Here is a 21263-nt window from a genome sequence, read left to right on the forward strand (position 1 = left end):
AGAGAGGAGAGCAGGGGGCCCACCCCCAACACCAGCCTTTCCTTGCTTTGGGAAACTGTGTGCTATATGTGAAAAAAACTGAACCACAAGGCACTTGTCTTCAGTTTGCCTGGCCCAAAAAAAGATTCTCACAGACCTCTCTGCCCTAAAGAACGGAAGTCCCCAAATTAGGGCCCTTCAGGATCACCTTGGTGGGTCCCTGATAAACCTGAGATGAGTGACCTCAACCAGAACTCCCAGTTGCAGTCAGTTCCTGTGCTGGCCACTCCCTTCTGGATGGCTCGTCACCCAAGTCTCCATGTCAAGCCAAATTCTGGCTTCTGATAGCTTCCCTTCAAAAGTCCTAGTTACCTCAGGGCCATATAGAACCAGTCCAGCTCTGCCACTCGAGAATCACCTGGCAACCTGGAGATGGTGGTCATGCATTTTCATGAGAGCCATCTTCTTTTACAAGTGGATCTTCCTTGGAACACTTCAGGGAAGAGAGTTTCAGGTGGCTGAATCCCAGGATCAGAAACCACCAAACCACAAGGTCACTGGTCATATCTCCTGACTTACAGGTGACTTAGGCCCTGCTCAGGCAACCTAGCCAAGTTCCCAGAAGTGAAGTGGCTGGACCTCCCTGGGTGTTGAGGCAGACATGGGAGTTGTGATGAAGGCTTCTGTTGATCTGATCTGATCAGAGTTGAGCATCCTATGCCTGTCTGTCCTGTGTATTAGGTGAGGGGCTTGCACACTGTACGTTCCAAAAGGTGGAACCCTTTCAGAAAGTAGCCCCCCAAATCTTAAGTATAGTGTGTGGCTGGGGATGGTGGGTATAGCTTTGCAAGGTTTTTCAGGCCTGAGATATGACTCACCTGTGAGACACATCAAGGGCAAGCCACATGGGCAAACCTATGTGAGGCATTACTCCAGTCCAGCCCTGCCCCCTTCCCAGTTCCTAGGAGCTTGAGCAGGTTTGTGACAGCCCAACACTTGCCGCAAGGGAGGGAAATCAGATGAGGGGGATTTCATTTGGGGGTCCTATGGCCTATAGGAACAGGGGGTCTTATGACCTATAGGCACCCTCCCACAGAACCTGCCCCAGCCCTGACTTTACATACCCATCATCTCCCCATTCCCTATGAGAGTTATATAATCAATCCCCGACTCCAGCCTACCACCCAGATCTCACCAAATGCCTGCAAACCATGTTCTCTTTAAAGACCCCAGACAGCCCCAGTAGGACCTCCCCAGACCTCCACAATCTAGCCAGCAACTCACAGCTGCCAGCAGATTCTGAAGACAGAGATACCCAAACTCCCATAGATCTCCTTGGATCTTAACCCCTAAAATTTATCATCCTCACCTATGGTCCCAAGACCGTCTGGGCTCAACACGCCACCTCCCATAGCTCCTCAGAGACCTGGGACTGCAGCGACTCTGGCAGACCATGAGGCAACTCTACCCCTCCCGAACGAGGGATAGAGGTGTGCAACCTTTCCCCTGAGCTCTGGACCCACTCGTCCAACCTTACCACCTGCTCTTGAACAAACAAAGGGGGCAATAGAAACACCCACCTCATGGGTTTATCATGAGGGTGACATTGAGAAAAGTGCTTAGTACGGTGCTTAGAGCATGCGTGCACATGCACACGCGTGTGCCCGTGCACACACACACACACACACACACACACCCCACCAAGCCGTCTCAGTACAGTAGCTAGTTGATTTTTGTCTCCCCTGGCTGGCCTACCATCACCTCCAGCTCACCAGGTCCAAGTCTGATCTCATCCACTCCCATCCCCCTCTACATCCAGGGCCTCAAGCCAAGACCTGCAATCATCTAGACCCTCTTTCTCCCTCAGTGGCCAGCCAGTCCCCAAACCCTGTCGGTTTGTTCAGTTCTATATCCTTAATAGTTCTCATCGTGATCTTTGATCTTCGAGCCCACCACCATCAACTCAACAGCCTCATGAGGCGTGCCACAGCCTTCAGGCTACCTTCTCCAAAGGAACCAACGTGTTTTTCCTAAAATGCAGATCGGAGCCCCTCACTCCTCTTACTTTTCCCACTATGGCTGGTAGGAAAAGGTGCAATCTCCCCACCCCGTGCGTCCTTCTTCTTCCTCCCTTTTCCTCCCTCCCCCCGCTAGCCACTAGCGCTTCTACCCTAGCCTGGCCTGCAGAAGTAGCCAATGCGGCCCCTCTTCAGTAGTCCTTCCTCCACACACAGCCCTTGCCCCACCTCCTCAGCCACCCACAGACAAGGAGGGGCTCCCTGGGTGGGCTCTCCCCACGCTGAAGTGTCCTCTGTGAACCCAGGCTCACGGGCCGCTCTCCTGAGGGCCTCTCTGCTCGTCTGTCCCCTTGACAATGCTGTGAGCCACGATGGCCAGGACCAGGTCGATTCTGTTCCTCACGGTCCCCTCCCACTTCAGCGCTCCCAGTTGCTCTGTGGTTGTCTATTGAATGAGTCAGGAGCCCTCACAGGCCTTGCAGAGGAGTCAGAAGCCCCTTGCGTCCTAAGATGGGGCCGCCTCTCCAGGCGCTCACACCCGCCCGACTCCCACTGGCCGCGGAGTATCGGCAATTAGAATCCCGTCACCCGGGCGCCTCCTCCTTCCTCGTGCTCCCGCTGCCTCCGCCCCTCCCTTCCACTCTCCCTCCCTCCACCCGTTCTTTGTCTCCCGCCTCGCCGCCACGCGCCCTCCGCGTTGCCTCTTCCCTGGGGACCCCCGCGGATCCCCGCAGAAGCGACGCTACGAGTATCTGCCTGCGGGGCGGGGACCCCCGCATCCAGCCGGGCCTGGCAGGGCGGGAGGTGGTTCCTCTCCTTCTCTCTCTCTCTCTCTCTCCCTCTCCCTCCTCCTCCTCTCTCTCTCTCTCTCTCTCAGACACACACACACATACACACACGCGCGCGCACACACACACACACACGCACGCACACACACACGCACGCACACACGCACAGAGCATCCTCCCAGTCAGATCTCCTGGTCCTGCCCCGCCCGCCTCGCCTCCTGCTTCCTGCAAACCTTCTCTCTCCGAAATATCCACCCCGCCACGTTTCCTCCGGTTCCAGGACCCCTCTCGCTGACCCCTACCCCTATTCTTGGGATGGAGTGGATGGAGCCAGCCCGGAGCCCCCCGCGGCCGGGGTGACAGCCCCCCAACCTCCCTGCCCCTCTCCCACCTGGTCCCCGCCCCAAGCACCATGGGCCTGAGGGGGTTCCGAGGCGCCAGACGCTGAAGATGACAGATGCCAGAGGTAAGGGATTGGGACCCCAAGATCCCTAACGTGGACGAGGACGCGGGGTCACTCGGGCTCATGGTGGGAACCCTAGTGCGGTTGGATGGGGCCAAGAGACAAGGACCTTTCTTCCCTCGTCCCTAGGGGGTGCTGCACTGAGGTAGGGTGCTGGGCTGCCAGGGGAGGGGGTGGAGATAGGATCTGTGTCCCTAATCCTCTCCCTCAGCCCGCTGCCTGGATAAATTAATTTAAAAAAACAAACTGGTGTTGGGGGAGGGGTGAAGCTTAACTCCTTCTTGCCTGGTGAGGAGTTGAGACTGATGGATTGAACAGAAGTAGCCACTTGGGTCTGATTGGGGCATAAGGTCCCTGGGGTGCAGAAGATGCCCCTTGTTCTCCACCCCACCCCATCTCCAGCGGTGCTTGTGAGGGGACAGATGAACTCTTGCCAGATGCCCCCAGCCTGGGCCTTGTGGGAGGGGGCCACCACTTTCTCTAGCTCTACACTGCCACCCGAGCCCTAGCCTCCTCTCCCAAACACCCCTCTTCAGGCTTTTCCAGTTGCACTTCTCTCCTGGGTTCCTTCTCCTCTTCCAGAGCCCCTTTCCTCCTTCCTGCTCCACTGGGGGCTGCCCCTCTCCTGGCAGCTTTCTCCACCCCTCCCCAGGGCCTCACTCAGGGCTGCTGGAGCCCGGTCTCTCCTGCTTCCCCTGTCCCTGCTGCTGCTGCTGCTGCTCTCTGGCTCATTTCTTTCTTGCTCTTTCTCCTTCCTCTCTGCAGCTCTATGGACTAACACTCCACCAACCTGTCCGTCTCTGTCCTATACTCTATTCCCTCTTCAGGACTTGGGCACACGTTGTTTCTCTTTCTCCTTCCCCTGGGTCCCAGGGAACTTGGAGTTCACCTGCCTCCCTTTCTCCTAGGGAAGGGACAAATGCTACTGGTGCTCTTCCTCTGGGAATCGGGAAATTTGGGAAGGAAGGAGTGGCCTGCAAGAGTTAGAGCCCACAGTGTGTCCAGAGAACAAGTTCATCTCTACCTTGTAGTGCTTACCTGGTTTGAATGTGAGTGAGTATGGTGTGTGTGTGTGTGTGTGTGTGTATAGGAGTGTAGAGCTGTAGGAGTATAAATGGGGGGTTCTCTAATTTTGCAAGGTTCAGTTTTGAAAGGTGGTGTAGGAGGGGCCTGGAGACATCCTGATGTCATGCTTGCCAGAGTTCCCCATGGGACAGTGCAAGGAAGGTCTCCCATACACACCTCAGGGAGTCATTTGTTAAAGAAAGCAGTTTGTGCTGAATCAGAATGTACTGGGCACTGGTGTGAGCTGGAAGCCCCAGCTCACCCCAGAGGGTATCTAAAAGAGGGTGGCATCCACAAGAGGGTCTCGTTCCTAGACTGGGATCTTGAATAAAGAGCACTTGGGCTTTGCGTCGGCTTCCTAGGTGACAGTAGTGGTAAAGAACCTGCCTGCCAATGCAGCAGACATAAGAGACGTGGGTTTGACCCCTGGATCAGGCAGATCCTCTGGAGGAGGGCAAGGCAACCCACCCAGTATTCTTGCCGGGGGAATCCCATGGACAGAGGAGCCTGGCAGGCTACAGTCCGTACGGTCACACAGAGTCAGACATGACTGAAGTGACTGAGCATACACACGGGGGCTTTCCGTTCTCAAGTTGTCTAAGAGGAGCAGCACTGCTGCGCTCAGGGAGCCTCCATTCTGATGGGAGAGGCAGTTCTCTTCGGAGAGTCCCTGCTGGTGGGAATACTGGCCCCTCTCCTCAGGAGCTCCTGTCTGATGTGGGGGAGATGTGACCTAGTTAGGGAATCAATGAAGTATGAAAAATTACTCATCTCCTAGTGGCAGGGAAGGGTGGATTTAGAAATTATATAAACGAATGAGGGGAGTAATGGCTATCTAGGACAGCTTTCTGGTGGAGGTGGCAGCTGGGTCCTGTTCAGATGAGATTTTGCAACGGAATGAGGGAGTCTGGTTCATTCTTTGGTGCAGCCTCTTTTCCCATCTGCCTTCAGGACAGGAAGAGGAAGTCTAGAACTTCTTTGTTACTAGCACCCGGAGTTCAAAAATGGAAGAGAGTTCTTGGAGGCTCCATATCCCTGGCCCCTTCTTACACCTCATTTCCTCCTTGTAGCCCCAAGTGTCCATGGAGCCTGGGGTGGACGTACCGAGTCTTAGTGAGTATGGATCAGTTCCCCTACTCTATCCATCCTGTGCCTTCTCCCAGCAGTGTTCTTTCCTTATGAGTAGGTTTCAAAGCTGCAGAACACCACCCAGGATAGAGCTGAGGGGATCAAGGTTGCATTCAGCCTCTTACCTCTTGCATCTGAGTTTTCCCATCTGTAAAGTAGGGATGCTAAGAATCCCAAGCCTAGCCAGCATGCAATGAGATGATATCTACGTGATAACAGAAGAGGAGAGTTGGAAAACAACCCAGCAGGCATATGTTCTAGCTTCCCTAAATGTGTCAAATGTATGGTCCAATCCAGTGCTCTCTCCTTCTCGTGGGGACCTGAGAGTTAGAAATAACTGGAGATCATGTCCCAGCCATGTAGTGTGGTCCTGACCCTGAGCTTCTTCCTTCTCCCCTCATCTGCTATCCACCCGCCTCTCTAGCACTCAGGCCTTGGTTTAGGGATGCTGAATCCTACATCTGCTAGGAAGCCTGCCCCAACTGTTTCAGCTACATATATCCTGCTACCCCACCTGCCCTTCCTTTCCTACCTCCTATAAACAAAACAAAACCCCTATCCGTCCAACTTCTTGCCAGAACATGCATGATGCATCACAGATATTTGGCTATCCACTGTTCTGCTGTGGGTACTCTTTATACCCTTCTGTGTCTGTGAGTCTGTCTAGAACTGTAAGAACTGTGAGTTTGTTAAGAACAGAGGCCCTGCTGATGATGCCAGCTTCCTGAACAGCTCGTGTTCAGAAAGACAGGTGGTGACTGCACCAGTGATGAGAGTGGAGGGAGGCAGGACTGGGTGATGGGTGGGAAAATGGCTGAGTGGATGGTACAAACTGATGGATGTAAAAATGGGTAGATGGTTGAATAGGGTGGATGGTGGATGACTGACTGAATGAATGGGTAAATAGGCAAGTAGATGCACAGATAAGTAGGGAGGTAGGTGATGAGTAGATGGAAGAACCTGGGTTCTGGTTCTGATTTTGCCATAACTTATAATGTGATCTTAGGTCTATCATTCTCCCATCTGTTTCTTTATTTGTAAAATGAGAGGATTGGATTTAATAGTCTTCAAGATTTCTCCCAGATTTGATGTTGGACAGTTTATGATAATTAAATGTTTTAAGAAAATGCTAATGATGGAAAGGCTCAGGATGGTGAAGGGGAGATGTTCAGTGACCTGTGCGGAGGCAAATCAGCTCGGACTGGGGCCACAGGAGAGCCTGTTGTCTGCACCTTGGACTTGCTTCTGTCTCCTGCCCAAGCCCACCATCTGGGGTATGGTTCAGATGGTTTCTCTTCAAGGGGCTGGAGGAAGAGTTGTAAGGAAAGGTGAGGGGCTAGAAGGCCAGGAACAGGTAGCCATTGGCAGCTCCCTTACCTGCACCAGCTGTGGTCTATTTCCTTCTTATCCATGGTTCTTTTTCCTCTCTCTCTTGTCCTCCCAGCTCTCTCGAGTCATGGCTTCTTCAAAGCTCCGAGAACCTGTGGACGAGGTTTTTGGTAAGTACTCTTTGACTCTATCTCTAGCCAAGGCTAAGAGGTTTTGAGGGAGGGGCAGTCCCGGGGACTTCAGGGTGTGTGTATTTTGGCCCTAAAGTCTGAGTCTTTGTCACCACTATCTGAGTAGATATCCAGTTACAACAACAGTGATGATAATAAGGGTCCCCATTTATTAAGTGCTTGTCTCACGCCAGGTACCAGGCTAGCACGGCCGTGTCACATGCCCTGTATCCCACCTGTTGTTGCTGTTATTCAGTCACTACCTCCTGTCCAACACTTTGTAACCCCATGAACTGCAGTTCACCAGGCTTTCCTGCCCTTTACTGTCTCTCGGAGTTTGTTCAGATTCATGTCCATTAAGTTGGTGATACAATCTAACCATGTCATCCTCTGCCACCTGCTTCTCATTTTGCCTTCAATCTTTCCCAGCATCAGGGTCTTTTCCAATGAGTCAGCTCGTCACATCAGGTGTCCAAAGTATTGGAGCTTCAGCTTCAGCATCAGTCCTTCAAATAAATATTCAGGGTTGACTTCCTTTAGTTAGTTTGATCTCCTTGCAGTCCAAGGGACTCTCAAAAGTCTTCTCCAGTATCACAATTCAAAAGCATCAATTCTTTGGCACTCAGCCTTCTTTATGGTCCAGCTCTCACATCTGTACATGACTACTGGATAAGCCATAGCTTTGAGTATACAGATCTTTGTGGGCAAAGTGACATCTCTGCTTTTTAATATGCTGTCTAGTTTTGTCAAAGCTTTCCTTCCAGGAAGCAAATATCTTTTAATTTCATGGCTGCAGTCATTGTCTGCAATGATTTCGGAGCCCAAGAAAATAAAATCTGTCACTGTTTCCACTTTTTCCCCTTTTATTTGCCATGAAGTAATGGGACCAGATGCCATGATCTTAGTTTTCTGAATGTTGAGTTTCAAGCCAGCTTTTTCACTCTCCTCTTTCACCCTCACCAAGAGACTCTTTAGTTCCTCTTGACTTTCTGCCATCAGAGTGGTATCATCTGCATATCTGAGGTTGTTGATATGTCTCTCCACAGTCTTGACTCCAGCTTGTGATTCATCCAGCCTGGATTTCACATGATGTACTCTGCACAGAAGTTAAATAGGCAAGGTGATAATATATAGCTTTGTAGTACTCCTTTTCTAATTTTGAACCCGTCGGTTGTTCCATGTCTGGTTCTAACTATTGCTTCTTGACTCACATACAGGTTTCTCAGGAGGCAAGTGAGGTGGTCTGATATTCCCATCTCTTTAAGAATTTTTCAGTTTGCTGTGATCCACACAGTCAAAGGCTTTAGTGTAGTCAGTGAAGCCGAAGCAGATGTTTTTCTGGAATTCCCTTGCTTTCTCCATGATCTAAAGAAAATTGGTAATTTGATCTCTGGTTCCTCTGCCTTTTCTAAACCCAGCTTCTACATCTGGAAGTTCTTGGTTCATGTAATACTGAAGGATTTTGAGTATAACCTTGCTAGCATGTGAATTGAGCACAATTTTACAATGTTTAGTTTGAACATTCTTTGACATTGTGCTTCTTTGGGATTAGAAGGAAAACTGAGCTTTTCCAGACCTGTGACCACTGCTGAGTTTTTCAAATTTGCTGACATATTGAGTGCAGCACTTTAACAGCATCATCTTTAGGATTTTAAACAGCGCAGCTGGAATTTCATCACCTTCACTAGCTTTGTTCGTACTAATGCTTCCTAAGGCCCATTTGACTTCACACTCCAGGATGTCTGGCTCTTTGTGAGTGACCACACCATTGTGGTTCTCTAGGTCATTAAGACCTTTTTTTGTGTAGTTCTTCAGTGTGTTCTTGCCACCTCTTCTTAATCTCTTCTGCTTCTGTTAGGTCCATACCATTTCAGGACCATGTTTTGTCAGAACTCTTCACGATGACCTGTCCATCTTGGGTAGCCCTCATGGCATGGCTCATAGCATCACTGAGTTACACAAGCCCGTTTGTCACGACAAGGCTGTGATCCATGAAGGGGGTGTATCACTTTAACCCCACAATAATCCTAAGAAGTGTACCCATATAGCAGACATTAAGCCTAGGGCCCAGAGTGCTGTAGTGACTGGCTTTAAAGATCACAGGGCAGTTTAGTGGCAGAGCTGGGACAAGAACTCCAGACTGCCCAACTCCCTGCTGGCAGTCACTGTGCCATATACCAGGATCCTCCAGCAGAGGCAACACAGGTTACGGCCGAGTCCCATAAATAAGGGACCTCATCTACAAGATGTGCAGGAAAATAAAAAATGCATAACACACTTAGCATCTACACCCCCGGGGGACCCAGGATCGACCCGCTCTGTTCTGAGATGCGTGGACTCCCACACACACACCCTATTATTTGCCTCCAGCTGTCTTTATTGTGTGGATTAGAGAAAGACCACTGAGGGGACTGAGTTCCCAGCATGCACCGGGGTGGAAAGGCCGTTTCCCAGCTGGATTCAGTGGAGGAGTCAGTGAGCAAAAGAAGGTGGAGGCACACGGCGGGAGAGGTGGAAGAGAAAGCTGTCATGTACACAGCCATCAGGGCTCTCAAGCCGGGAAAGGCTCCTAGGTGTGGAATGTCATAGGGCCTCCAGCATCTCCTCCTCTGCCTCTCCTCATCTCTACCTGCCTTGCGCTTCCTTTTCCTCCAGCCCTGCTCAACTGACTCTCCCCTGGGGCTGCCGCAGATCCTGGCGATGCCTGGAACTGCTGCCTCCTGGCTTCTGAGGAACTGCTTCCCGCCCCGGGCTCCCTGGGGCCTGTGCAAGAAAGCTTTGCCTTGGGGACTCCCCTAGCCTCAAACAGTCTCTGGGCCTCAGACTCTGAATCTGTCCATCCTCACCCAGGTCCAGCCTTACACCCGGCCTGGCAGAGGTGAACTCCCCCTTCCTTAGGCTTTTCAGCCACCAACCCCAGCCCAACCCTTCCTGTTTTCCTTCTCCCCAACCTGCAGAGGTAGCTGCCAGCCTGGCCGGCTTCCTGAAGAGAAAGGTGATGAAATATTCATGACTTCCCACAGCCGGGGCTGGCTAACTCCCAGGGGGAGAGGGAGAGGGAGAGAGAGATGGAAGGAGGGATGGAAGGAGATGAGAGAAGCCTGCTAGAGCAAGGCACCAGGAGAGAAGCTGACCCCATCTTGCCTCGGAAATCCCCAAGCCCCTTAGGAGGGAGTCCCTTTGCTCCCTAGACCCTCCACAGTAAGATGACCATGGTTTGACGTGGCCCGGATTCAGGTGCAGAGGGCCATTCTCCTTGGCCCAGGGCAGCTGGACACCAGCTAAGGCTGGACTGGTTGAGGATGCTCATCAGCTGCCTACCAGCAGTCCTGCCTGCTGTCCGTCGCTCCCTCTGCATTCTGGGCCGAACTTTGCTCTCTGAGGAGAGTAAGTGCCTGTAGACTAAGGGACTGAATTCACAAGTCTCTCCATCTCTGCCTCAGAGGAGGTGGGAAGGGCTTGGTAACTACTCGCTGAGCCTCTGGAGCCAGACTGCCTATAACCCTGGCTTGCTCTTCACCAGCCCTATCAGTTCAGTTCAGTCACTCAGTCGTGTCTAACTTTTCGTGACCCCATGGACTGCAGCACGCCAGGCCTCCCTGTCCATCACCAACTCCCGGAACTTGCTCAAACTCATGTCCATTGAGTCAATGATGCTGCCACCCAACCATCTCATCCCCTGTCGTCCCCTTTTCCTCCTTCCTTCAGTCTTTCCCAGCATCAGGATCTTTTCAAATGAGTCAGTTCTTCACATCAGGTGGCCAAATAATGGAGCTTCATCTTCAGCATCAGTCCTTCCAATGAATATTCAGGATTGATTTCCTTTAGGATTGACTGGTTGGATCTCCTCGCAGTCCAAGGGACTCTCAAGAGTCTTCTCCAATACCACAGTTCAAAAGCATCAATTCCTCTGCACTCAGCTTTCTTTATGGTACAACTCTAACATCCATACATGACTACTGGAAAAATCATAGCTTTGACTAGATGGACCTTTGTCAGCAAAGTAATGTCTCTCCTTTTTAATATGCTGTCTAGGTTTGCCATAGCTTTTCCAGCCCTATACCCTCAGGCAAATTAAGGCTGCCCGGAGAATTCCTGGAGTCTCCTTGGGTTGTGGGGAGGTTTAAATGAGCTAGTAGTTATAAAACACTTAGGACACTTGTACACACACAGACACTGTCACACACACAATGTTCTATGCCTGTTAGTGCAATGAACAAAATAGAAAAACATCTGCCTTCACGGAGCTGACATTTTGATAGGTGGAGAGAGACAATAAACTAAATAACATGTATGATACGCCAGAGAATGATAAATGATATAGGAAAAAATTTAGCTGTGGGTTTTGGGGATATTCTAAATTGAGTGGTCTCTCAGTGAGAGAAAGCATTTAAGCAGAGACCTGAAGGAGCTGAAAGAAGGAACTGTGCAGAAATCTATGGCAAGAGCCTTGCAGGAAAGGGAAGGGGAAGTGCAAAGGCCCTGAGGTGTAGGATAGCTTGTATAAGGAAGAGCCAGGGTGGCTGGAGCAGAGGGACGAAGAGGGAGAGCGTTTCTGAACAGCCTGAGTCTAAAGGCCATGCTGAGAACTCAGCTTCTTCCTGTGTGAGATGGAAGTCAGTGGAGGTTCTGCGTGGAGGGAGGAGTAACACGAGCTGACATGCTTTATCAGGATCACTCTGGCTGCTGGGTTGGAAATAGACTGTAAATGGGAAAGGGAGGCAGCGGGAAGACTAGCTGGGAGGATCTGTAACAATGAGTCAAGAGGTGATGGTGACCTAGACCAGGGATCTGTGTGTTCTACTCCTTTCCTCTCCCTTCCTCTTTCTCCCCACATGTAGGCACGTATGTAAGTGTGTGTATACAAAGACACATATGCACAATATTTTATTGCGGGAAATCAAAAGTAGAGACCAGCACAAAGTACCCCATCATACACTTATGTACATATCACTCAGCCTCAAGTATCATCAACTCATGGACAGTCTTGTTTCAGCTACATCCCCTTCCTCTCTTCCCTCCTAATTTCCTGGATTATTTTGAACCTTATCCAAAACATCATGTCATTTCACCAAAAATATCTCAGCATGTTTAGATATATTTCCAAAGTAGAGCTAACAGGAATTGTGGTTGGATCAGTTTGTAGGGTAGGAGGGAGAGGGAGGAATCAAGGGTGACTCCACGGTTTGGCCTTAGCAGCTGGAAGAACTGGAGCTGTCATTCACTGAGATGGGTAGACTGGGCAGCTTGTGGGGTAAGGACGTCAGGAGTCCAATTGTAACATGTACATTGAAGATATCCATTGGACATCCAAGTGGAGGTGTCAAGTAGGGAGCTGGACCCATGAATTACCAACTGGGTCTAGGTCTGAGAGGGCTTCCCTTGTGGCTCAGCTAGTAAAGAATTAGCCTGCAGTGTGAGAGATCTGGGTTCAATCCCTGGGTTGGGAAGATACCCTGGAGAAGGGAAAGGCTACCCACTCCAGTATTCCGGCCTAGAGAATTCCATGGACTGTACAGTCCAGGGGGTCACAGAGAGTCAGGAACGACTGAGTGACTTTCACTCACTTCACTAGGTCTGAGAGGGTGACTGGGTAGACAGTGGGGTCTTTCACAGAGCCAGGGACGGAGGCAAGGCGGTGCGTTTGTCTGATGGACTGAGTTTGAGGTGTCTGGGTGCTTTAGATGTGGCAGTTGAGGTGCTCAGACTTGGAATTCAGGGGAGGAATCAGAGCTGGAAATAGATATAGGTGGTAGTTCAGCCACAGGGGTGATTTAAGGTGTATCTACAGACAAGAGAAGAGGAGCAGGCAAAGCAGGGCAGGCAGGAGTGATGGGATGGGGTCCCTGAGATCACGGAGGGTGGAGTGGTGAAGAAAGGTCTTAAGCCATGATGATATGGGAAGAACTCTTTCTGCCTGGAGAATCTCAGGGACACTGCAGAAAGAAGTCTGTATTTTAGGTGGAACAAATGGAAAGTGAAACTCGGAGCTGTAGGGTTTGTGCATAATCTGTTGGGTTTGCCTGCTCTTCCACGTTGTCCTCATCCAGGACCTAGCCCTGGGCCATGTACCCCAGGACGGGAGAGAGAGGCTTCAGGGGTCCGTGGGCTCTCCTCTTTGCCACTGGCTTCTAGGGCTCCCTCTAGTTAACTGCGAGTCATCTAGCTGCTCAACAGTACTGTCTCGGAGTGTGATCCTGGGCATGGCACAGAAAGCCAGCATCCCCAGCAGGGCCAGTCTCTGGAGCAAGACTGTGTGAGCATGCTCAGTCATGTCCAACTCTTTGTGATCCCATGGACTGTAGCCCACCAGGCTCTTCTGTCCATGGAATTTTCCAGGCAAGAATACTGTAGTGGGTTGCCAGCCCTTCCTCCAGAGGATCTTCCCAACCCAGGGACTGAAACTGTGTCTTTTGTGTCTCCTACATTGGCAGGTGAATTCTTAATCACTGCACCACCTGGAGCCAGAGCTAGATTAGCCAGGCTCAAATCCCAGACTGTTTGCTAGCTGCGGGCCTCAGGCATGAGACTTGACCTCTCCGATCCTCAGTTTGCTTAGCTGTGAAATGGGAATACAAGCTATCCTTAGCCTGTGGGTTGTTCTGAGTAGACAAGGTGATGAATGTACATTCTGACACGTAGTTGGCACTTCTTCAGTGCCAGCCATTACATCTGTGTTCTCTCCAGCCTCATCTTCCAGTGTCTCCCTCCACAAACCTGCCCTCTCATTGCTCTGGAGGCATCCTGCCCCCAGCTTCCCTTCCTCTCAGTGTAGCATATGCCAGTTTTGCCAGCCTCCTCTCTTGTAAACTCCCAGACAGACCTGAAGACCCAGCTTTGGTGTTTCCTCCTCCAAACAGGACAGTCCTGTCCTCTGTGCCTGTGAGAGGGTCTATCACACACTGTATTTACAAGCTGACATCTCCAGCTCCCTGGGAGACTGTGAGAGACCTGGTTTTCCGTCTCACTGGACTACCAGCGCCCAACACTTGAGACATTGTTGAATGTCTGGGTATGTGTGCAGGTGGCCACTTGAGGCGGGCCTCTGGGTGTGCTGTCCTTGTGTATCTGGTCTCTGTCCCTCTTCCCTGGTTTGCAGACCTGGACTTGGCAGTGCCAGAAACCGTCAGACTGGACAGCAGTTTACACAAGGCCCGGGCCCAACTACTGGCCAAGGGCCGAAGACACCGGCCCTCTCGCTCCAGGCTTCGGGACAGTGCCAGCTCTGCAGAGGATGGTGAAGGCTCCGATGGGCCTGGAGGCAAGGTTGGGGCAATCCCCTCAATCACCATACCCTACCCACCCTTCTTGCCCCTGGATAATCCCTCCAAACCACTCTTCCAGGGAGACCACACCCCTAGACTTCTCAAATAACAAGGCTGACAAATATTAGCTGCAGTTCAATTCTGGCTCATTTAATCCTTTCAAGGAAGGTATTACCCCATTATCCAGATGAGGAAACTGAAGCTCTAAGAGTTTCACTAACAAAGTCACACAGTTAGTAAGTGATGGAGGCCGGATGCAGCCCTTGCCTCTGTGACCGGAAGATCCATCTCTCACTGTTCGCTGCCCAGCCACCCCTCGGCCCAAGGCACGAGGAAGCCCTCCCTCCAGGCCGAGGAGGCCCTAGGAGCCCGGGCTTCCCTCCGGGAAGAGGGGAAGAGGGTAGGCGGTGAGCAGCTGCCCCTCCTCCAGGGAGCCGACGGCTGCGGGAGCCCCCTGCACCGGCTGCGCTCGCCTCTGCACTCGGGCCCGGGGTCCCCAGCGGGGGGCTCCTTCTGCCTGGAGCCCCCGGGATTGCGGCGCAGCCTGGACGAGGACGAGCCGCCGCCCTCACCGCTCGCACGCTACCGGCCCCTGCACAACGCCGCCTCGCACGAGGGTCTGGCCGCCGCCTCAGGCTCGCCGCCCCGCTCCGCTGCCTCGTCCGACAGCTCGCCCAGCTTTGTGCGCCGACACCCTCGCGCCGAGCTGCACAGCGAAGGTGAGCAGCGGCCGGCGCGGCGCCCCCTGCCGGCAAGCACTTCTTTGGGCTCCGAAGCAATTGGCCGGACCTCGGGTTTGGCACAGGGTGGCTCAGGGGAGGTCGGGAATAAAGACCACGGTTCATTCATTTATTTCCAGAGAGCCTTAATGTGTGCCAGACACTGTCTGGGCCCTGGGACACACAAAAGAGCAAGCAGATGCTGTCCTCGTCCTCGCGAGGCTCACAAGTTCTAGGGGAAACAGTCAAAGAATTCCTTATAGTTTGAGGGGAAGCAATCTCTTAATTAAATGTATAGGTAGGTACAAGGTGTCAGTTCAGTCAGTCAGTTCAGTCGCTCAGTCGTGTCCGACTCTTTGAGACCCCATGAATCGCAGCATGCCAGGCCTCCCTGTCCATCACCATATCCCGGAGTTCACTCAGACTCATGTCCATCGAGTCCGTGATGCCATCTAGCCATCTCATCCTCGGTCGTCCCCTTCTCCTCCTGCCCCCAATCCCTCCCAGCATCAGAGCCTTTTTCAATGAGTCAACTCTTCACATGAGGTGGCCAAAGTACTGGAGCTTCAGCTTTATCATCATTCCTTCCAAAGAAATCCCAGGGTTGATCGCCTTCAGAATGGACTGGTTGGATCTTGAGTGCTATTTGAGAAAGGGAACGCAGGGCGGGAGGACATTTATCAGGTTGAAAACATCCTGGGAGAAGTTGGGAGCCTCCTGCAAGTCTTCTTGAGGAAGTGACATGTGAGCCAAGATTAGAAGGTTGGTTACAAGTTGGCCAAGATAAAATTAACAGTAAAGAGTAGCGATCCCTACTTTTCCAGAGTGGTTTATGGTTTGTATAAGGCTTTCATAAACATCTTATTCAGTTCAGTTCAGTCGCTCAGTTGTGTCCCACTCTTTGCAACCCCATGGACTGCAGCAAGCCAGGCTTCCCTGTCCACTATCTCATCCTATTAGGTCTCATGAAATAGGCAGTGTTATTAGCCCCATATTTAAGATGCAGGAGGAACCTCTGAGCTTCACTAGCTTCACACAGCTAGTGAAGGGCATCAGAGTAAGGTTGCCTGATTCTAAGTCAAGAGAATTTCTGTCACCTTATTGGAAGTTGAAAGAGGCAGACAAGCCACGACATAGGCAATTTCCTTCCTTTTCTTCCTCGAAAGATGACAGCCGGGATGCCAGCCCACCTGAGCCCGCCAGCCCTACCATTGGCCTGGATAAGAAGACTCGCCGCAAGTTCCTGGACCTGGGGTGAGTGACCAGAAAGGCTTGGGCATTGGGTAGCACAATGGGCAGCACTGTTCCACTCCCCCTTGCCCTCCCCACAGGGTCACCTTACGCCGAGCATCCACTAGCAAGAGCCGGAAGGACAAGGGCAGCAACCGTCTGTCCATGGGCAGCAGGTGAGAGGTACCCACAGCCCCTCAGCCACAGCTTCTGCCTATAACTCCCTGTGGTTCCAGCCCTCTCCTCGGTGCCCGCACCCATGCAGCGTACTCTCTCTGCAGGGAGTCGGTGGAGGGGTCCAGCAGGTCAGGGGGCTCCCCGTTCCTGCCCTTTTCCTGGTTCACAGACAGTGGCAAAGGCTCCGCATCTTCTGGCAGCACCACCTCCCCGTCCTGCTCCCCTAAACGCGAGGGTTTCAGCCCTAAGAAGTCAGCTTCTCAGGTGAGTCCATGGCCTCCTGGCCTCCACCCTGGCCCTCAGACTCAGGTGACATGAGGACATACTTCACCCTGGCTTGGGCCTGGATCCAGGCATTCCTGGAGTCCATCTGTCCATCCAAGGAGCCATTCAGTGATCATTAATTCATCCAGTCTCTGAGTTCAGGCATTCACTTGTTCACTTGTTTGTATGCCAAGTGGTTCCTCTGTTGATTCATTCATCGCTGTCTCCATCCAACACACGTAACTGAGCACTATGATCCCCTAGTACACCAGCCTGCTACTGCTAAGTTGCTTCAGTCGTGTCTGACTCTGTGCAGCCCCATAGAAGGCAGCCCGCCAGGCTCCCCTGTCTCTGGGATTCTCCAGGCAAGAACACTGGAGTGGGTTGCCATTTCCTTGTCCAATGCATGAAAGTGAAAAGTGAAAGTGAAGTTGCTCAGTCGTGTCCGACTCCTAGCGACCCCATGGACTGCAGCCTACCAGGCTCCTCCATCCATGGGATTTTCCAGGCAAGAGTAGGGCTCCTCTGTTCCCGCTAACTCTTCTGCCTGGCTCAGTTCTGACTCCATATCCTGTATTAGGAGCTGGACTACATGTGGTACAGTGAGGCTGGGGGGAACAGAGAGAACAGGACCGCAACCTAGCTAGTGCTTGGAAAGTTCACAACCCTGTGGTGAAGTGAGACTGAGGAACGGAAGCAACAGTGAGCGCCTATTTCTGTTCACTAGGATTCTGTGGCCTACAAAGCTCCAAAAGCACTTTTGTTTACCCTCACAAAGGTTCAGTGAAGTAGGGAGGGCAGGCACACTCATCCCTATTGTGAAGTGAAGTCAAGTGAAAGGCACTCAGTCGTGTCTGACTCTTTGTGACCCCCTGGACTGTACAGTTCATGGAATTCTCCAGGCCAGAATCCTGGAGTGGGTAGCCATTCCCTTCTCCAGGGGATCTTCCCAACCCAGGGATTGAACCCAGGTCTCCCGCATGGGAGGCAGATTCTTTACCAGGTGAGCCACCAGGGAAGCTCATATTGTACAGATGGGCAAATGCGGGCCCAGACTGAAGGGAATTGCCTACAGACTCAACTGGATTTAGATGCCCAGGCTCTAATTACCCCCAGCCCTGTGCTTGTTCTGTGATTCTGTTCCTGTGTGTAGCCAGGTCAGAGAAGATCAGAAAACTATAAATTCAGGAGCGAAAGGGTTCCTCTCCCACACCCTCCCTCCATCCCTCCCTTTCTTCCATTGTGCTGGGCCCTGGTGAACAGACACAGCCCAGGCCCTCGTAGAGCTGAGTCCAGTGAAGACACGACATCTAACCAGGTTTTTATAAGCTGGGGTGCTGGAGGCCATGCTGGAGAGGCTCAAGGCAGGAACACACCTGACCCAGCCCGGGGGAATCCCAGTCAGCTGTCAAGGAAGCGACAGCAGCGTGACCTCCATTCCCACTAACTGCTCAGTTCTAGCCCTACAGCCTTGCTCTGTGTGCCTGCCCAGCTTCTGGCTCACATCCAAGGGCCCTGAGAAACTCCTGATGCCTGGCCCTGGACTTCAGCTCCATCTGAATGGGGATGGTGGGTTGCGGGTTGCTGCCTTGGGCTTGAGGTGAGCTCTCTCCTCAGCAGTATGCCCCCTTTCCATCTAGGAATCCACCCTGAGTGATGATTCCACACCCCCCAGCAGCAGCCCCAAGATCCCAAGTGGTCCCCGGCAGGCGGCCAAGTGTTCCTACCCCTACCACACTCTGTCCCAGTCTTCCGATGAGGTAAGCAGGCCCTGACCTCTGACACAGCCAGATGTGTGGGCCACAGGGCACACCCTGCCCCCTCACTCTCCTTGGTCTCCACCCCAGTTTCTGGATGAGCCTCTTCCCACCGTCTACCACTGGACCAGTCAGCAGGTGGGCCAGTGGCTGCAGAGCCTCAACCTGGAGCAGTATGCTGCCGAGTTTGCTGCGCGGCAGGTAGATGGGCCGCAGTTACTGCAGCTGGATGGAAGCAAACTGAAGGTGGGTTGGGGTGGGGGGACCACCACTCAGTTGGATTCCTGAGGCAGCCTTCAAGGATTGGGATCCCCTCATCCTGACCTTTCTACTCCCTTTAAGACCACTGCCCTGACCTCTGATGTCTAGGCAAGATCCTTGATCTTTGCTCTCTAGCATGGATTCCCTCCCAGTCTTGACTCCAGCCCTGTTCCTCAATCTGACGTTCAAGCTCCAGCCATTCAGGTTGATCTATGATCTTGAGGACTAGCCTGTCATCTGACTCTTGACTCTAATGAGCCACCCGTGGTCATCTCATCTGAATTTTGGAGTCTTCATCTCGAAGACTAAAAATCTTGGAGGCTGGTGGTTGTGGGAGGCAAGTAGGGGGAGGGAGGGAGGGTGTCAGAGGTGGTGCTCTGGGCTCTGTTCTGGGGGCTTCTGGCCTATTTTGCACCGTCTGTTTAGTTGCTTGGGGGAGCAGTGGTGAGGAGAGTCCCCGAGAAGTCTTTGGAACAGGGAGGGGCCTCAGCTACTGACTGGCTGTGTGACCTCGGACAAACTCACTTCCTATCTCTGGCCTCACTGAATCTGGCAGTTATTCCAAGGCTGAAATCCTGAGTTGAGGGATAGGAGCCAAGGATTAGGGTGGGGAAGGGGCAAAGGGCCTGGAACCCTGCACCATTTACCCTCATCTCTCCCAGCCACTCCCATTCCAAATTTTTGCCCTGAGGGTTCTGATCCATCAGCAAGCCTGGGAGGTGGAGGCTGAGGGCTGGCAGAGCTCCAGCGAGAATACACCTGGGGTACAGAGAATCCCGGGCTTGGGTTGGCCAGGTGTGGGGCTCTGGGGCTCTTCACTTCACCCTTGGATCCCTCCCCCAGAGTCTGGGGCTCAGCAACTCGCATGATCGGGCGCTGGTGAAGCGGAAGTTGAAGGAGCTGGCGGCGGCAGCTGAGAAGGAGCGAAAGGCCCAGGAGAAGGCTGCACGGCAGCGTGAGAAGCTCCGGCGCAGGGAGGAGGCCAAGAAGAGCTAGGGAGACGGGCGGGCAGGTGCTGGCACCCGGCTCGGGAAGCTGCTGGGCTCTGCGGGCACAGGCCGCCTTAGGAGGAGGGGCCTGGGCACCAGGCTTGGGTTGGCCTGGCTCCATGCTCTCAGGAGGAACAGCCCTCTCACCCTGTCATCTGTCTGGACCCAGATCCCTCAGAAAGAGAGACCCAGGGGAGAGGACCCAGTAATAAATCCCCTTGCAAGGACTTTTTGGCACAAAGTTCCTGGGGAAGTGGCAGATTATGGGCAGAGAGGCCAGGGCTGAAGCAAATCAGGGAGCCCAGAGGTGCCTGAGTGATTCTGACCCTGTTCCCTCAGGCCATGGGGGTCCTGGGGCTGCCAGTGAACTAGGAGGCCTGCATACCTTCCAAAGGCCCTGGGCTCAGAGATATGGGCTGAGCCTCTCTGCAGCAGCAGGTGGATAAAGTAGTTCCTTTCCAGCTCTCCCAGGTGACTGTTATGTCGAGAGCTCTGCAGGAGGCTGGTGGGCCTGCAGCAAGTTGCACTCGAAGTAAACTCCCAGTCTGCACTCCTCAACAGGAGAGCAGAGAAGGCAGCCCAATTATCCTGTGTCATCTTTGCAAGGGCTTTAGAAGGAAGGGGGGTTCTCAGCAGTAAGATGATGCCCTTGCCGGTCTGGCCCTCCTGAGGCCCACACAAAGCCTGGGTTTTGACCGACTCTCCAAGTTGGGCCCACTTCTGCTGCTCCTGCAGAGGCCACCTGGAACCTCCCTGAAGATGGCAAACTTGGGAACTGGTGGGGACAAATGACATCCCCATCAATACCTAGATGGCCCTTAACTGGTGAATTCTCATCCCAGCCAGGCAGAGAGGCAAAATCTGGGAAGCCCCCTGAAAGCTGCTAAATTGAAAGGTTCATCAGCCCTCCCCAACCTGTCCTGGTTCTTATCAGGGCCTCCGTGGGCTCCAGAACTGGCCGACAGGAGGGGTGGGGCCCGCTCCCTGGGTGGGGGTAGAAGCCATCCCAGCGGCCCAGGGAAGGTGTCTGTCCTTCTAGGGTGAGTGTGTTCATGTCCAGGCATGGTGCTGGCCAGCCTTTGCAGCACTGGCCAGAGTTTGCAGTAAGGTCAGAGGCCTTAGACTAGAAACCTCCCTTCACCTTCTCCCACCAGCGTGGAGCAGCAGACAGGCCCCCATACACCCACTCCCCTTGCTCCAGCCCAAGGGCTGTGGCTGTGACCCCTGCTCTCTGGGTCTCAATTCTTTTTTCCTTCCTGCTGTCTGTGCTGGGAGAGGGGCTTCAGAGGGGGGACTGGACATGGGGGCACTAGTACCACCTGGGCCCCAGAGGGGCTGGTGGGGAGGATGGAAAGCTCCCAAGTCCTTGAAGCCATCAGGAGCTATCTGGGCGCCCACCTGCATGTGAAGGGGGAGGCGGCACTTAGATTCTCTCAATAAACACTTATGATGTGCCAGTGGCCTTCCTGTTTGCCCCAGCTGGGGGTTGGGCTGGGCTCTGAGTGCAGCAGGGCCACAGGTCTGTCACTGGGTGCTGCACTGTCAAGTGTTCTGAACGGACGGCTGTGTCCACTGCTGTAGCTGGCATGCACTGGGTCTTGTCCTGAGCATGTCACGTGTCCATCACAGGGACTGCAGTCTGCATCCATTTGTACAAGAGG

At 53.0% G+C, this 21263-nt stretch overlaps 1 protein-coding gene across 2 annotated transcripts; it reads left to right on the plus strand.

Annotated features, from left to right (window-relative positions):
- Window positions 1-2587: 2587 nt before the first annotated feature.
- On the plus strand, window positions 2588-21059 carry SAMD14 (sterile alpha motif domain containing 14). Of its 2 annotated transcripts, none has more exons than XM_069543151.1 (10): window positions 2588-3251; window positions 6886-6940; window positions 14040-14206; window positions 14636-14924; window positions 16091-16178; window positions 16256-16330; window positions 16436-16595; window positions 18236-18355; window positions 18443-18598; window positions 19457-21059. In XM_069543151.1, the coding sequence occupies exons 1-10, from the start codon at window positions 3243-3245 to the stop codon at window positions 19607-19609; spliced, it is 1272 nt and encodes a 423-aa protein (XP_069399252.1). In that variant the 5' UTR covers window positions 2588-3242; the 3' UTR covers window positions 19610-21059. The 2 variants fall into 2 exon arrangements, with proteins under 2 accessions (XP_069399252.1, XP_069399253.1); XM_069543152.1 differs by lacking the exon at window positions 2588-3251 and adding an exon at window positions 5389-5426.
- The last annotated feature ends 204 nt before the right edge of the window (window positions 21060-21263 follow it).

The sequence above is a fragment of the Ovis canadensis genome, chromosome 11, assembly GCF_042477335.2.
Source record: "Ovis canadensis isolate MfBH-ARS-UI-01 breed Bighorn chromosome 11, ARS-UI_OviCan_v2, whole genome shotgun sequence".
Taxonomy (NCBI): domain Eukaryota; kingdom Metazoa; phylum Chordata; class Mammalia; order Artiodactyla; family Bovidae; genus Ovis; species Ovis canadensis.

What these genes read in the sequence shown, in the direction of transcription:
- SAMD14 (XM_069543151.1), top strand. An exon ending in CGCAAGTTCCTGGACCTGGG is followed by an intron (nt 16,179 to 16,255) that starts GTGAGTGACCAG and finishes CCCTCCCCACAG; the next exon opens with GGTCACCTTACGCCGAGCAT. An exon ending in CGTCTGTCCATGGGCAGCAG is followed by an intron (nt 16,331 to 16,435) that starts GTGAGAGGTACC and finishes CTCTCTCTGCAG; the next exon opens with GGAGTCGGTGGAGGGGTCCA.